At 44.8% G+C, this 14,650-nt stretch overlaps 1 protein-coding gene across 1 annotated transcript in view; it reads left to right on the top strand.

The window, feature by feature from the left end:
• Positions 1-14,325, top strand: part of ADGRD2 (adhesion G protein-coupled receptor D2) — a 48,581-nt gene extending 34,256 nt beyond the window's left edge. Inside the window, exons 19-22 of the mRNA XM_054997252.1 lie at positions 3,356-3,397; positions 4,088-4,141; positions 6,111-6,264; positions 14,318-14,325. Coding sequence (XP_054853227.1) covers positions 3,356-3,397; positions 4,088-4,141; positions 6,111-6,264; positions 14,318-14,325 — 258 coding nt within the window. The remainder of the gene's footprint in view (positions 1-3,355; positions 3,398-4,087; positions 4,142-6,110; positions 6,265-14,317) is intronic.
• The last annotated feature ends 325 nt before the right edge of the window (positions 14,326-14,650 follow it).

Here is a 14,650-nt window from a genome sequence, read left to right as displayed (position 1 = left end):
CTTTTGAGTTACCTTTTCATAGGATAGGATATTGCATTCTCTTCCTACTGGCCTCTCCCAGTTTCTATGTACTGGACCACACTGAAGAATTTTGATTCCTGCAAAATACACGGCCCACTGAGTAGTCCTCAGAGCTTGTCCAGAAGTTACAGGCCCAAAACTTCCATGCTGTTGCATTCTTGAGCAAAGTTCACGCAGGGAGACTGCCAGACTAGAGCACATTTCGGCACAGTAGCCGGGGAGCTTTGAGTGGGGCAGCATTGCTCCACTTGGGGCCCTGAAATGAATGCAAGTCAAGTGCATTTTGAAAGGACCCTGTTCATCCATGGCAGGTTCTAGTTCTCCACTATCTCCTCCTGGTCCCCCCTCCTCATTTAAACAAGACTTTAAAAATCCACTGGCCCCAGAAACTGCAGACCTTCCTGCATGGACTTGCAGTGCATTCAGATGTCTGCAGATTATCCCTTGGTTTATCACCTGCCATTTTCCAATGGCAGTGGTTCTGAAAATAATAATAACAATAAAGACTCCCTACAATGCAGGATGCTCAAATCACAGAGGCAGAAAGAAATCAGAGGCCCCGATATTTACCATGTGAGCTCATCTCTGGATTTTCCTTCAAGGGAGAGCGATTTGTTTGCATTAGGATTCAATCCAAGAATTATAAACCTGCTTCACATACTCTGGAGCAAGGAGTTTTGGGGCTGACAAAGATGGCAAACCTTTGGGCATGAGCCCAACTTGTGCTGGGGATACATGCAAAGAGCTTGCACCAAATAGACCTCAGATTGTATTTCTTGTATCATGTTGGCCACTGTGCTGTGCTGTGACCAGTAGTTTCCCAGGCACTCACAGGGATGGCGTGGCTTTGCCCGCCTTCTGTTCAAATCCCACCTCTGCTATGATTTTTTTGTGTGCAAGTCTATAAAAAGGGGATTTGTGAGTTAACAGCTTTGCAGGATGCAGAAGTTAACACTTTCAGATTTCCTTTCCCCCTGGAGTTGGTGGTCAGGTTGCCACAGACAAGGCATGCTTATCCCTTTGCTAGTGTAACACAAAACCTGTTTTTCACACTACAGGTTTGCCTAAGGAGGGCCTCTCTCAGGTACAGTTGGCCTGTCTGTGGGGGTCAGCAGAGTGGCCACTTAAGTGTGCCAGGGATCCATGGGCTGTTGCCATCTCAAGCCTTGCCAAGAGCTTTTCAGTGGAGACCAAGGCTGGTTTTGGCCAAGCAGTTTCCCTTTCCCTTCTGCAGTTTTCTCACTGGGAGTGCTCTTCAGATCTGACGCAGATTTTATCAGGAGAGGAAACTGTTCCTAGAAAATAGCTTTTGTTTCAGCCTTGTGATTAACTCCAGGCTGCTTTGCCAGCTTTAGGCCTCTAGATGGCAGCCTTTGTAATCCAAAACCCAGAGTCTTCCAGGACTCTGACCCAGTTTTTGGCTGTTCTGAACTTGGTAGCAGGTCGTCCGGTCTTGAAGACTGTAGATTTCTGTCTGATCTGCATTTACCCAAATCTCCTTGTTCGCTTGCTATGTTTTCAAGATGACTGTGCAAGTGCCACCTCATTGGTTCAGACCGGAGGAGGATACTTCTGAAAACAAAGGCATATGAACCTTTCTGGTGAAGCTTCACTCAAGGCCAAACTAGATGTTCTTCTTTTTAAGAGTTAGGTCCCCACAGTCACATAGCAGTTATGGATAATGGCTTTTGGAAAGTAAAGGAGAGCCTGTTTGGGCTCAGAATGCTGCTGCCGGGGGAGGAAGAGCTCCAGCCTCCCCCCCCCCCCAGCTGTCCCTGCACTGAAACAGTGCTGGGAGGGGGGAATTCTCTCCCTGTTTTTGCTGCTCCAAAGCGAGTATTCTGTGCATATTTCAGCACAGGAAAACAGCTTGGAGGAACAAGGCAGTAGCCCTCCCCCCTGTCTGTGGTGCTGTTTTGAGTCCAAGCAGGGTTTCCATTACTGTATGGCTACAGGAAACCTGTTGGGTCCAGTGAACCCAGATCCAACGCTTCAAAAATAATCATGTCTACTTTGGCCCTCAGAAGTGAGCCCTCAGCCCATTCACATGTTCCGCCAGGCCTATGAGAGTGGTTGAGGAGCTGGCGAAGTATCTTGCTAGTCCCTGACCTGTTTTGCTTTGTTCCGCTCCACTTTTTAATGAGATCTGTTGATTTTATTTTTATGATTTGAACTGTTATTTACTGTATTTTAAATTGTGGTTTTTATGATGTTCTGACCCACCCTAAGCCCGCTTGCAGGGAGGGTGGGATATAAATTCAATAAAATAAATAGCTGAAGTCTGTGTGTGCAGATTCAGGGCAATTTAGGGATAATCTCCCTTGTCCCCTTGTGACAGACCTGTGGTACCAGAGCAATGGAAAGATCCCTAGTCAAAAAGATCTGGAATTGACAGGTCAAAGATTGGCCTAATGTTTTTCGAAGCATTAGCTTTATTGGAACACTGGGGAAAATACTTTAATCAGCAGCAACTTTCGTAACAGATGCTCATTACAAAGAAACAAATAATTAATATGTATTGTGAAATGATGAAATGCATTTTTAAAAAATTAACAGGTTTCTAGCCATATTAAGTAAGGTTTTTCTAAATGTGACTGATTCACTGAAGAGTGCTTCCTCTGGCCTTTATTCTGGAACACCAGCTGCAGTTTTTTAAAAAAATTAAAGAAGAAATAAAACAAGAACAACTATTTTTACAGGCAGCTATGCTAAGTCTACATTGGACCAGATTTTGCAGTTATAGCAAGTGGCCAGTAGGAGGAGCATTGATATGCTGCTAAGTTTGCCGGTGAGGGGAGCAAGAAGCCCCTTCACTTCTGCCCTTGGAAAAAGACCATACCACAATGGACACCAATGTTGCCCTTCCTTCTTCCCAGAAGGCTGGAAGTGCAATCTGATAGCAGCTCCACCCAGTCTTCTATACAGGAGGTAGACAAGAGGCTTAGGATCATGGCCGGAGTGGATGGCATTTCTGTCACTTAAGACAAAATATTATCTGGTATGGAACTCAAAAGCTTGCACACTCTTTTCTGTTACTTTGATTGGTCTTAGTAAAATGGTATGATGTGGCTTTTGTTTTTGCACCTATAAGATGACATCCTTGGTTTTATGGAATGTTTAAGCTTCATTCAATGGATAATATTTGATCAGTCTATTGTGCTGCTTGACAACTGTAAAAAAAGGCTGCTTGAGAAAAGAATTTCTCTCCTGAAATGCTAAATGTATAACAGTATGTAAGTTTGGTCCCCTTCATATCCTGTTTGCTGGCATGAGGACAAAGCAATAAGGCTGGACAGGCTGCTTTTTGATAACGTACTTTTTTGTTTCTTTGCAGGGTCTCTACATATTCCTGGTCTATGCAATCTACAACAGCGAGGTAAGAGCAGAGCCTGCAGCTGGAGGTACAGACATCTTGTACTCATTTAGCACACTGTGCTAGGACAGAGTTGGAATCAGAGAATCACAACTCTTAACATTATCCAAACCCATGATTCTGGTCCTCAGGGTTTTAGAAACACGTGGGCCGTGCTAAGTAGCCAGAGGTGGCTCAGAGCCAAAGGACGAGATTTCAGTGCTCGGATTAGCAGCTCTAACAGTTCTCCCCTTCAGAGGACAAGCGGAAATAGAATAAGAGATGCAAGATAGGCAAGCATGTTATCTATATATGCCATGTTCACATTGTAAGACAGTACAAGATCAGGGCATTTTGAGGACAGAATCTGTATAGCTAACATGGCTCTTCCCCTGGAATTCACTAAAAGCCAAGCTTGGTGACTTCGATCATTCCTCCTTGATTCCTTCTGTAATCGCTGGGTGGTGGCAGTTCTGTGGGATGAGGTTGTCTGAATGGGTCCAGCACATTGAATATCATGTTTCAGGCAAGCTTGCAGAGTCCATATGTGTCAGCCTATCCAATTCTACACCATGCAGTGACAGCCAAAGAAAGCCTTTGATCATTAATCACATGGCTAAACCAGATCAATGGGCACCATCATCTGCTGTTGTGTTTTCCTTCTTCCATCTTGTGGCTGCGAGAGCTCATTTCTTGTCTGTGCTCAACTTGTAGGTGCGAAATGCCATCCAGCGGATGAAGGAGAAGAAGAAAGCGCTCTCATTCACGGTGGGTATCAAACAGACAGAGGGGGGTGTCAATGAGCTGGTCTTGGAGCAATTTTTTCTTAAAACGATTGTGCATCTGAAGTATTTATACCTACTTTTCCTAGCATTCTAAGCAGCTTATGACATGTTTATAAGAAACACCCATCACAAGGTGCATTGAAATAATTTACTATTTAGCCAGAAGGGAAACAACAGAAGTTCAAATATATAACAGCAATTCAAATCTTGAAAACCACCACAAGGAAACATATTCCTTCCCATCTTGCCTCTCGTCCCCCAATTATATGGACCAGACTGCTAATCTGATCACTTTTCAAAGTCATTTTCTTGCTGTTTCTCGACATGTGCTGGACTTTGGCCTTCAGATTTATTTACTTACTACATTTATTTACCTTAAATTTATTTACCAAAATTGCTTACATTGTTCACCTCACCTCTATTTTATCCTCTCGACAGCCTTGTGAGGTAGGTTATGCCAAGATTGTATGACTGGCCCAGGGTCACCCAGCAAGCCTGGGTCTCCCTGATCCTTGTCCAACTGCACCAGAGATTTAACCGGGGGCCTGTGATTTCTGTTTGTGAACAGAGTCATATAAAAAAAGACTGAGGTGGGAAACCATTTGTATGAGTGATCTTGATAGGTCCCAGCGAGTGGCGCGATTACACCTCACCTCACAGGGCTGAGCTGCACATACAGAGAAGTCATATTAGGAACAGAATTCCTACAAAGGTATAAGTTTTAATTTTGAACAGGCAATCTTCTGGATATTAAAAGCTTGTTGCTCAAGGACAGTGACTATCATGTAGGGTAGAAAGAACCAGCTCAACTTTCTCCCTGATACACTAGTTTAGATCTGCAAAGAGTGCTTTGTGCAAGAGGAAGCATTCAGACATACAACTGGTCACCTGCTGTTAGAAATGTTACAGTCCTAGAAATTATGCATCTTCATGTATGGATTGTGTAGTAATTCCAGAAGAAAAATAAACTGCTAGCCAGGAACTGTATAGTATTTACATATAAATTGATTGTGGTAGCTTCCACTCAAAGGAAGTTTCTCATTTTGCTCTAGGCTGAATCCACACTTACCGGCATAACGCTAAACTGTTGGAATGATAGCGTCTTCCTGGTGCTTTTTCTGACGTCATCACACCATAAGAGCGGCATCGTGGTGCAATGACATCATAAAACGCGCCAGGAAGACGCTATCATTCCGACTGTTTAGCACTATGCTGATAAGTGTGGATTCAGCCCTAACTGCTGTTACGAATGCAAAGATATTGGGGCAATAAAGAAAATGTTAGGGCACAGAGCTTTTCTCCCCTTGGGCCCACCATTTCCCGCCCCCCACACACCTTTGAAGGGCTTTTTACAGTGATTTTTTAAAACAATGTATTTACAATTGATATTTTTTTAAAAAATAAACACCCAGCAGCAGTCATGGGGGAAGGGGAGAGGTGAGGTGGAGGATGTGGGCAGTGAATGTGGGCAGGGAAGGGCAGAAATCTACCTTCCCATCCACACCTCCTCCAAACCCACTTTGGGTCACATAGGGTTGCCAACCTCCGGGTGGTAGCTGAAGATCTCCCAGAATTACAACTGATCTCCAGGCAACAGAGACCAGTTGCCCTGGAGAAAATGGCTGCTCTGAAGGGTGAACTCTATGACATGATACCCCACTGAGGCTCCTCCCCTCCCCAAAGCACACCTTATTCAGGATCCACCTCCAAATCTCCAGGAATTTCCTACCCTGGACTTGGCAACCCTGCCCAGAATGAACGTTACCAAAGAAGGTTGGGGTAAACCTGCAGCAATCCTGGAAGGTGTCTGAAAGCATGAAGATGGTTTATAAAACCTCCAAACAAAAAATGCTGTCTCTGGAAGGGGAGCTCGGAGTAAAACCCAGCTGGTTCAGAGATGTGGCTGGTCTCCTAGGCTCAGGACAGGCTGCTGAACTGCCTTGTCTTTTCAGAACTGCTCCCACCCCATTAATTATCTGTCAAGTCCCAGAAATACATCCTGGGAGATGGGCAAGTTCCACCCTTCCGCACCTGAGAGTACAGCCTCTCCTCCTGTAGAGAAAGACCCATCGGGGGACAAAAGCCACAAGAACATCAGCAGCAAAGGTACGGAGATCACCTTTGCTCTGCTCACAGGGGGGGGGCTTATTTTTCAAGCAATAAGTGTGTTTTCATTCAAGTTTCACATCCCAGCTCACACTCATTTCTTCCTAATATAGGGAACTTGAGTGCCAAACTCCCGATGGGGATTTCCTCAGTTATGTCACCAGAGAGGCCGGTATGTAGCCAATTCCTTCCTGGGATGCCTCAGAAGTAGAGTGCCACCTGCTGGCTGAAAGCGGAAGGCTGGAACTCAAAATTCACGACTGCTTTGGGTTATGTTTGCATGTACTTTTTTCAATTTTGTGCTGACTCTAGCCTTGTAAAAGTACCCCACTTTAGGACAGGTACTTGCGATCCTTCAACTCCCCATTTCAGCTCTCCATCTGTGTTTCTGTGTAGGAGAAAAAACCTTTTCCTTCCTTCCTTGACCAACAGGCCTCCTCTGGTTGGTTTCTTGAGTTTTACACAGGTGGTTTCTCAGACAGAAGTTTGCTTTTGTTTTCAATGTATACCAAAGGCATTTGAATGTAAGGGGAAAAACTCAAAACAAATGCAAACCACATATTCTTCCAAAGAGCCTGTAGAACTAAGACAACAAGCCAGCTAAAGGCAGCAAAGGTCATGGCTACTGCCATTCCCAAAGCAAGCATGTTATTGAAGAGCTGGCATTCCTCTCTATAGCTGGGTGTGACTCCATCCAAGGAGAGCAGCTCGCTCATTGTTTCCCCCAGCACTGCAGTTGGCGGCAGCAGACTCAGCTGGGTAGTGTGAACGAAGCGTTCTGTGAAGTAGGGAGTATTATTAAAATCGGATTGCATTTTTGCCACGTGTGTTCCTGCTGTTGAAAAGGATTATTCTGTGTTCCTTCCACTTGACACCCAAGGGCGCCTGTTGCCTCACAGCCAAATAAACAGTGTTCTGATCTCAGGAGGGGACCTGAAAATTTGCCGTAGTGATGTGGGGCTGTTTTTTTTAGCAGAATTAGCTGCACCAATTGGCCAAAACCCTCCAGGTAAAGAAAACCCAATACAGCCAGTTGCTTGCACACTGAGCCCAGCTGTTAGAGCTGCGTCATTGCTAGGCTATTGGGCACCCAAGCTCAGGTGTAGGCTAAAGAGATTAAGTTTTCCAGTGCGGTTAATGTTGGGGTGGATTTCTGAAATGCCAAGGCCACTGTGTTTCCCTCTGCTGGTCTTAAGAGGCAAAGATAGAATCAGCTGCACTCTGAGTTGGGAGAGCTTTGATAATGGGTCAAAGTGGCACGATGCCACCTGGGTTGTGTTGAAAGTGCATTAAGATGAAACAACTCTGCATGGCCCAAATTGTGGACTTCAGGTGATGCCAGCATGTTTACTTAATGACATCTTTAGGCTACTTTTTCAAATGACAGGGAGAGGCAAGAAGCTGTGTGTGGCATAGTCCTGCCTGCTAGCCATTGGAAACAGCTACCCCACCCCACCCCACCTGGGCTTGCATTTTTGCCTTGCATCACCCGTATGAAGCTACCTTTGTTGCCCACAGGCTAGAAACTGACACACTGGCATTCTCAGGATGCATTGTCTTCTGGAATCAGTTTCTGAACAGTGCAGTTTTGGAATAGCAAGATGCCAGTGATTTCGTCCCATGAAGATTAATTCTTTTCCATGGTCCCAGTCATATGGGGCACATTGATAAGAATTAGCATAGACAGAGAAAGATTACTAAACCTGTTTCTAATAGATCTATTTTTAAAAGGTCTTCTCAAACCCTGATCCTTCTACTTGAAAGCAGAGCCACACTTTAGGTATCAGTCTTATGCAGGGCTTTTTTTCTGGGAAAAGAGGTGGTGGAACTCAGTGGTGGAACTCAGGACTGCACTTTGGGTCAGGGGAGTTTTTTAAAGTTTAAATCGCCCTCGGCAAAAATTGCCCTACGTGCAGCAGGGCAATCTAAACTCCCCTCTGTCTGGAGATCAGGGGGTGGGGCCATCGGCCATGTGACCATTTTCAAGAGGTGCCGGAACTCCGTTCCCCCGCGTTCCAGCTGAAAAAAAGCCCTGGTCTTATGTCTGGCTACAGGTTGCATAGGAAGTCTCTTGGGGGCTCTCGGGATTTGAAAGCTTTACCAATAAATATGCTGATTTTTTCCCCTCCTACTTACAGGCTGTGCAGCTGACTGCATTCAAATCGTCAGGTAATCTTCCCCGCTCTGTTATGTTTCAATATCTTTTTCCTGGTTATCTTGGTCTTCTGAGTGTTTGTGTGATGCCAAATTCTCCTGTTCTTTGACAATAAGGGTCTTCCTATTTGAAAATCGCAGTGCTCAAATTCCTTCCACGTTTAAGCTCACTCAAACCCAGATTATTCTTTTATTTATTATTTAGATATTTATACCCCATTTTTCTTCCCAGTGGGGACTCAAGGCACCTCACAACATTGTTCTCCCCTCCTTCATTTTACACTCAAAACAACCCTGTGAGGTTGGTTAGGCTGGGACTGGCAAGCCCAAGGTCACCCCTGAACTTCTGTGGCGCAGTGGAGATTTGAACCTCAATCTTCCAGTTGAAACACTTTAACTGCTACACCAAACTGGGTGGGTTTGTGAGATTTAAAAACAGGGGGGAGGGGAGTATATAGGGTTAATATACATTTTTACCACCTAAAGGGCCTTTCGTGGGAATCAAATAGAATTCTTCCACCTGAAAATTACAGCGCTCTTTAAATAAAGCAGATATTTTGCAAAAGTCCAATTGGGCCAATGTTGCATCTTCAGGTGTGGCCAACCAGCTACTCCAAGAAGACTTTACACATATTTTCTGACATTTCTCGGTTAGACCCTAATATCTGGTATGCAGAGGTATACTGCCACTGAACATGGAAGTTTTATTCTTAGCTATCATGATCAATGGCTGCTGAAAGAGTTATCCTTATCAGTGTATCTAATTTTCAGAATCCAGCCATACTAATGTCTTTCATTGCCTCTAGGACTTAATCATGCACCGCCACCACTCCCCAAAAGCAGTGCTCCCCCTCCCTTCCTCCCTCTTCTCCACCCTTTGTGGATTCAGAACCTGCTACAAATCGGTGTCTCTCAAACCATTGCATGAGTAATATGTCTTTCCAGAGTGTGGGAGTCATCCTATGCTTTCTTCTCTCTCCATGTCATTCATGGCTTTATTTAGCTGTAGCATCTCTACACACTCCGCCCCCTGAGTGCCAGAGAATATAGTACCTTTTCGAATAAAAGCAAAGGTGATCCAGCCACTTTGTAACATGGATGGACCTGCTGAACCACAAATTTTAAGAGCCATTTTATGTACCTCTCCCTCAGTGCAGGTCTTCGATGCATGGCTTTGCAGGGCCCACCAAGTCCTCAAGGTCAAAGCCCGGGAGAGTGGAGAAGCCACTGTTCCGGCCAGGATGGGGGAGCAGACCGCTGGACATCTGTTGCAGGGGAAACGCGGTGCTTACAAATTCCACGCCACTTGTGCCCGCTTGTTCCCAGGCTCGTTTAGCAATGTGAAAGGATTCTTCTCTTATCTGAAACATCAGCCCAGTATTATGTTGAGACAAGAGAATTCTGGTGGGGACACAGACAGAGCTGTGCTGTGGCTGGCATCAGGATAAGGGAAGCAGCTGCCTGGTGCCTCCTCCTTTGGCTTAGAATCAGAGGGTGGGGAGGGGGGATCACTCTCTACTCCAAGCACACACACACACATACACCACCACCACCACCAAAAAAACCCTATCAAGCTATGCAGTAGAGAGACCGCAGTTGCCCCAAGCAAGTTAAGCAACAGAAAAGAGTAAGCAAAACAAGCAGCTCTGGATGCTTCCAGTAAGCAACCTGAGTTGTGCGCTGCAGTGAAAAGTACAAATATTTCCAGATCTTGCAACTGTTTGGAATCATGGCACCATTCCCACCCCCGCGCCCTGATTGTTGTTTAACAGCCAGAACAAAATACGCTGTGCGAGAGAAATACCGTGATACAGAGAACTCTGTTGCCCTCAGTTCCCTCCAGAATAACCTTCTGATTTAAACATTTCCCAGGCAAAGTGCAAGATGCTCTCCATAAATGTGGATCTATCAAAAATGCTTTGGGGCAGTTCAGTCCGCCAGGCTGGGGGCACTTGCTGGCTCTTGCCTCTGAGGCCAGTGGTGATGCGCCCCCCCCCCCAATGTTTTCATCCTGGCAAATGGACTTTCTGAGTTCATGATTCTCTGTTGTTAGAGAAACTTCCAGGCAATTGCCTCCTCCCAGTTACTCCAACCATGTAGAGCAGCAACTAGGTGCAAAGGTGGGGTTCCTTTTTTTTTCCTGTGAGAACTGTGGGGACTGAGGTCTGCCTGGAAATCACGCCCTGAGCCTCAGGCGAGTGGAGGGGATCTCAAAGTGATACTCAGAGAACAGATTCTCGTGTGGGCTTCTGACAGACATGCTCTGTGAGTTCCCCAGTGGAAATGACATTCCTGGGTTCGTGCAGGCCCAATTCCGACTAAGGACACTGTTCATGGAAAGAAGAGACTTCAGCCTTATTTCCTGCACTGTTTTCCTAACTGGAAATGATCACAAGGAGTTGCTGGTTGCTTGTTGGGGAAACTGGTATGCACAGCTAGCTGCAGGTATGTTTCCCCACAGGGTGAACAGCAGCCTCTCTCCAGGGCCATTTCAGGTTGAAGCAGCATGGGAGAGGGGTTAACACTCTCCCCAACCAGAATTCAGGGCCTGAGCACCTGGGAATTGAGTTCCCAGCATGGAATTCCAGGCACATGTTTGATCCAGAGTTCTTGTGGTGGTCTCACGTGTGCCAGTGGACTTAATAACGTGTAGCTGGAGGATTGCAGCTCAGTGCTGAGGAGGGTTGAGCCAGGAGGTGAAGATCCCAGCTGCTGTGAGGCTTTTCCATCTGCTTGAATCCCCTTCAGCACCTTTGCTTTTCATGCAGAGTTAACAGAGAGGAGAGAGAAAAGTGAGCCAAAAGTTCTTTTCTCTGTGTCCACCAATTAGGGCTGAATTAATCCTAGACATTTTGGACCTTCTTTCTCACTCTCACTTTTGTGTGTAACATAGGCATTAAGTTCACATTTGCAAAATATTCCCCCCCTCCCACAACTCCAAAACACACATTTCACAGGCAAGGATTTTTACACCTTACCTGTTCCCCCATCCTTACTCTATCTAGAGCCTGTGTTTACAATATAGGCCAAAGTATCTGACTGTGCAAGATTAATGATACAATCCTAAACAAAAGCTACATCTTCTACATCCATTGAACTCAGTAGGCTTAGAAGGATTTACCTGCGTTTAGGCTTGTACTATCTCAACTGATGTGCGTCTTTTGATATCTCAGGGTTTACAATTCCTCTTTCAGTCACCTGCCTCTTTATGTTATGGTAGGCATGTTTAAAAGTTACAGCTAGCTAACTGTCCAAGGTGTCAACATAAATATGATGCTGGAAGGTCCTGGGCAGATTATCCTAGCATATTTAAAAGGCTGCAAAGAACCCAAATTCCAGTTTAGGCCGGGGGGGGGGGGGCGTTAATCCTTGCAAGCCCCACATAGATTCAGTAATTGGATCCCCCTGTCCCACTCCACGTATCATTCTTACGTGTAAGATCCCACCCATCCCTTTGCCTCTCTCTCTTTTTCCCCCTGGTATTAATTTCTGAGTATGCAAAAATTGTGCATACAAGCCAACATATTATTAAATGAAATCACCAAGCAGTATCTGACCTAGAATCTGTAAATTGGGATCTGCTATTTCTCCAGTTTTTTGTTGCTCTTTCGGATAGGCAGAGAGTAGTCTGATGTTTTATATGTTTTTTTTAAAAAATTGCAGCCTCCTTTTAGTCCTTGCTTTAAAGCTAGCATGGGATTGAAACAATAGCCATAAAAGCTGATGTGGTATTTATACATTAGGATCCCTGGCATATTTCCTTATTTATTTGCTGCTTTTCCAGGATGACATCTGAGCACAGGCATGAAAATTTTGGCAAAAAGAATAAAATAACAAGTTTAAAAAATTAAATATAGAAATAGCTGCAGGGAAATCAACTATTCATTTGTAAACTGTCACTTATTTCACAATTATATTAATTAACAAAAAACATTTAAATTTTATCCCTGGATATCTACTACCACTTTACATTAAAGGCAAGCATATTGTTCAGTCAAGACTGGCACAATACAAGGTACTCTGCATTTGTACTGGAAGGTTCTTCTATTCCCCCCTCCCATATTAAGGACCCCTCCCTTCAAAGCTTCTGGACCCCATTCACCACACAAGAGGCCACATGTTCCTTCCCCCAAACACACGCACCTCTAATGAGTTTCTGGCTTCCTTTATGGAGACATGATCTTCTGTCAATATTCATTACACCCCATTATGTGGGAAGGGGAGGCCCCTGGAAAGTGTGGGGGGATGTTGTCACATATTTGCACAGACAATAAGAAGCGTCTTTTTCATCTTGGCGAAGAAGGCGATCGCCTCGGCCCCCGTCTCCTCGAGTGTCGCTCCATTGTTTCCTTGTGATAATTTCATTATCCACTTTGAATACATCTTCTATGTTGCTAAGCCGCACATAGCAACATATGCCTCCTGGTCTCCACAGCTGGGCACCTCCAAGAGTACTAGGCAGCCATTCCGACAAGTCTCAGCAACGTGCCAAAGAGCCCCTTTAAAAGTTGCCTTTCAACTGAAAACCAGGGTGCCTAGATGGCTCTTGCTAGCAGAATTTGGGGAGAGGGGTGGTGTCCTTTTTTAATCCTCTGGTTGTTCTTTCTGTGTGACAGCTGTTCAGAAGATGAGCAGAATTGGAATGCTCTGTTTATTTCATAAAGCATACTCGGGAGTTGTTGCAATTTGAGCCTATTCCTTTTTCTCTACAATTTTGGATTTTAAAATTCTGACTGGAGGAATGTTTGAAACACCTCATAGTCTTAATTCTTGCAGTTAGATGTTAAGAATAAAAAAATTGCATCTTGTTTTCTTTTTACATATATGCACATGCAACATGCACACACAACCCCAAGCCCAACAGCATGAATAGTCAAAATAAACTGCTTAATTTTTTGCACGCAAATTTGAACTGGAATTTCACCCCATCACCAGTTCGTTTTAGCTTTAACTACAGAATATCGCTAACTCCACAGCAGTCCTCTGACAGATATTGTAAGATAAATGCCATCAAACATCTTGTGTGGTGATAGTGGTACACAGCACCTTCTTTGCATGCCAAAGAACCTTTTTCTACTTGAAACCCTAGACAACTGCTACTTGCAGGATACAGGATACTAAGTAAAAGATTCCAATAGTCTGAGATGGGTATAGCACAGTTTTACATGCTGTGAGTCTGCATTGTATTCAGCAGGTCATAGGTTCAGTCCCCAACATTTCCAGTTGAAGGATCTCAGGATCTCTGTCTAAACACGTGGTGAGTCACTGCTATTTAGTGGCTAACCCTGAGCTCAATGGACAAGTAGCCTAGTTCAGTATTATACAAGGTGCCAAGGTCTCTCGTATGCTCTGCATCACCTTGCCTAATGAAAATGACTTCTAGCACTTTACAGATTACATTTTATGTCCCCACCACCACCACATCCTTGCAAATGTGAGTTGTTTACTCCCATTTCACAGGTGGGTAGGTGAGGCTTAGAAACAGAGGCTTGGATCCTATGGCATCATTCCCCTTGCTCTTCTCTCTATCCACTGCAGTGGTTACTTTCTCTGTAGCTACCACTTCTGCATGCACAAGATCAACGTTTTCAAGGCTCTCTAGTGCACGTAGAAGTGCTAGTGGCAGAGGAAGTGGGCACCAAAGCAGGAAAACGCTTCTACAGCAGAAAGTGAGAGAAGTGTGAGCAGTCATAGGATTGAAGCTAGAGCTAATTATTTAAATGGCGTCATAAAAGTGGTCTCTGGCACCCAACTAACTCATGCACCCTTACATTATTGGTTAGCAGGAAGAGTGCCAGACCCACTTCTCACTCCAGAAAGAAATACAGCCTTTAGCCTGGGTTCAGTTTAGATTCTGCTGTTCTGGTTTTAGCTGATACGTTTTTCTCTTGTCCTGCAGGTTTCTGAGAAGAGTTTTTCCGATAATCCCCTCCACTCATCCACGTCACTCACCCCAAGGCAGCACAACTTTGGAAGAATTTCTTCTGGCAGGAGACAGGATCAAGGAAATGGCAGGTGATCGAGTTCAGTTTCTTCCACATCTGGCAGCAAATGGGCGAAACTGTTTTGTTTACATCTAACAGGCAGGTGGCCTTCACTACACTTCTCCTCCCCCCCTCCCCCGCCCACCTGGTGGTATTTATCTACTTCAGACAGCAACTCATGGACCAAGGAGACCAAGCTACTTATCTGGGTAAGGAGGATTGAAGAAACCTGTGTTCTTCTATAAGAA

Source organism: Eublepharis macularius, chromosome 14 (assembly GCF_028583425.1).
Source record: "Eublepharis macularius isolate TG4126 chromosome 14, MPM_Emac_v1.0, whole genome shotgun sequence".
NCBI lineage: Eukaryota > Metazoa > Chordata > Lepidosauria > Squamata > Eublepharidae > Eublepharis > Eublepharis macularius.
The sequence above is the reverse complement of the archived record's forward strand: the minus strand, read 5'-3'. Positions and strand labels throughout refer to the sequence as shown.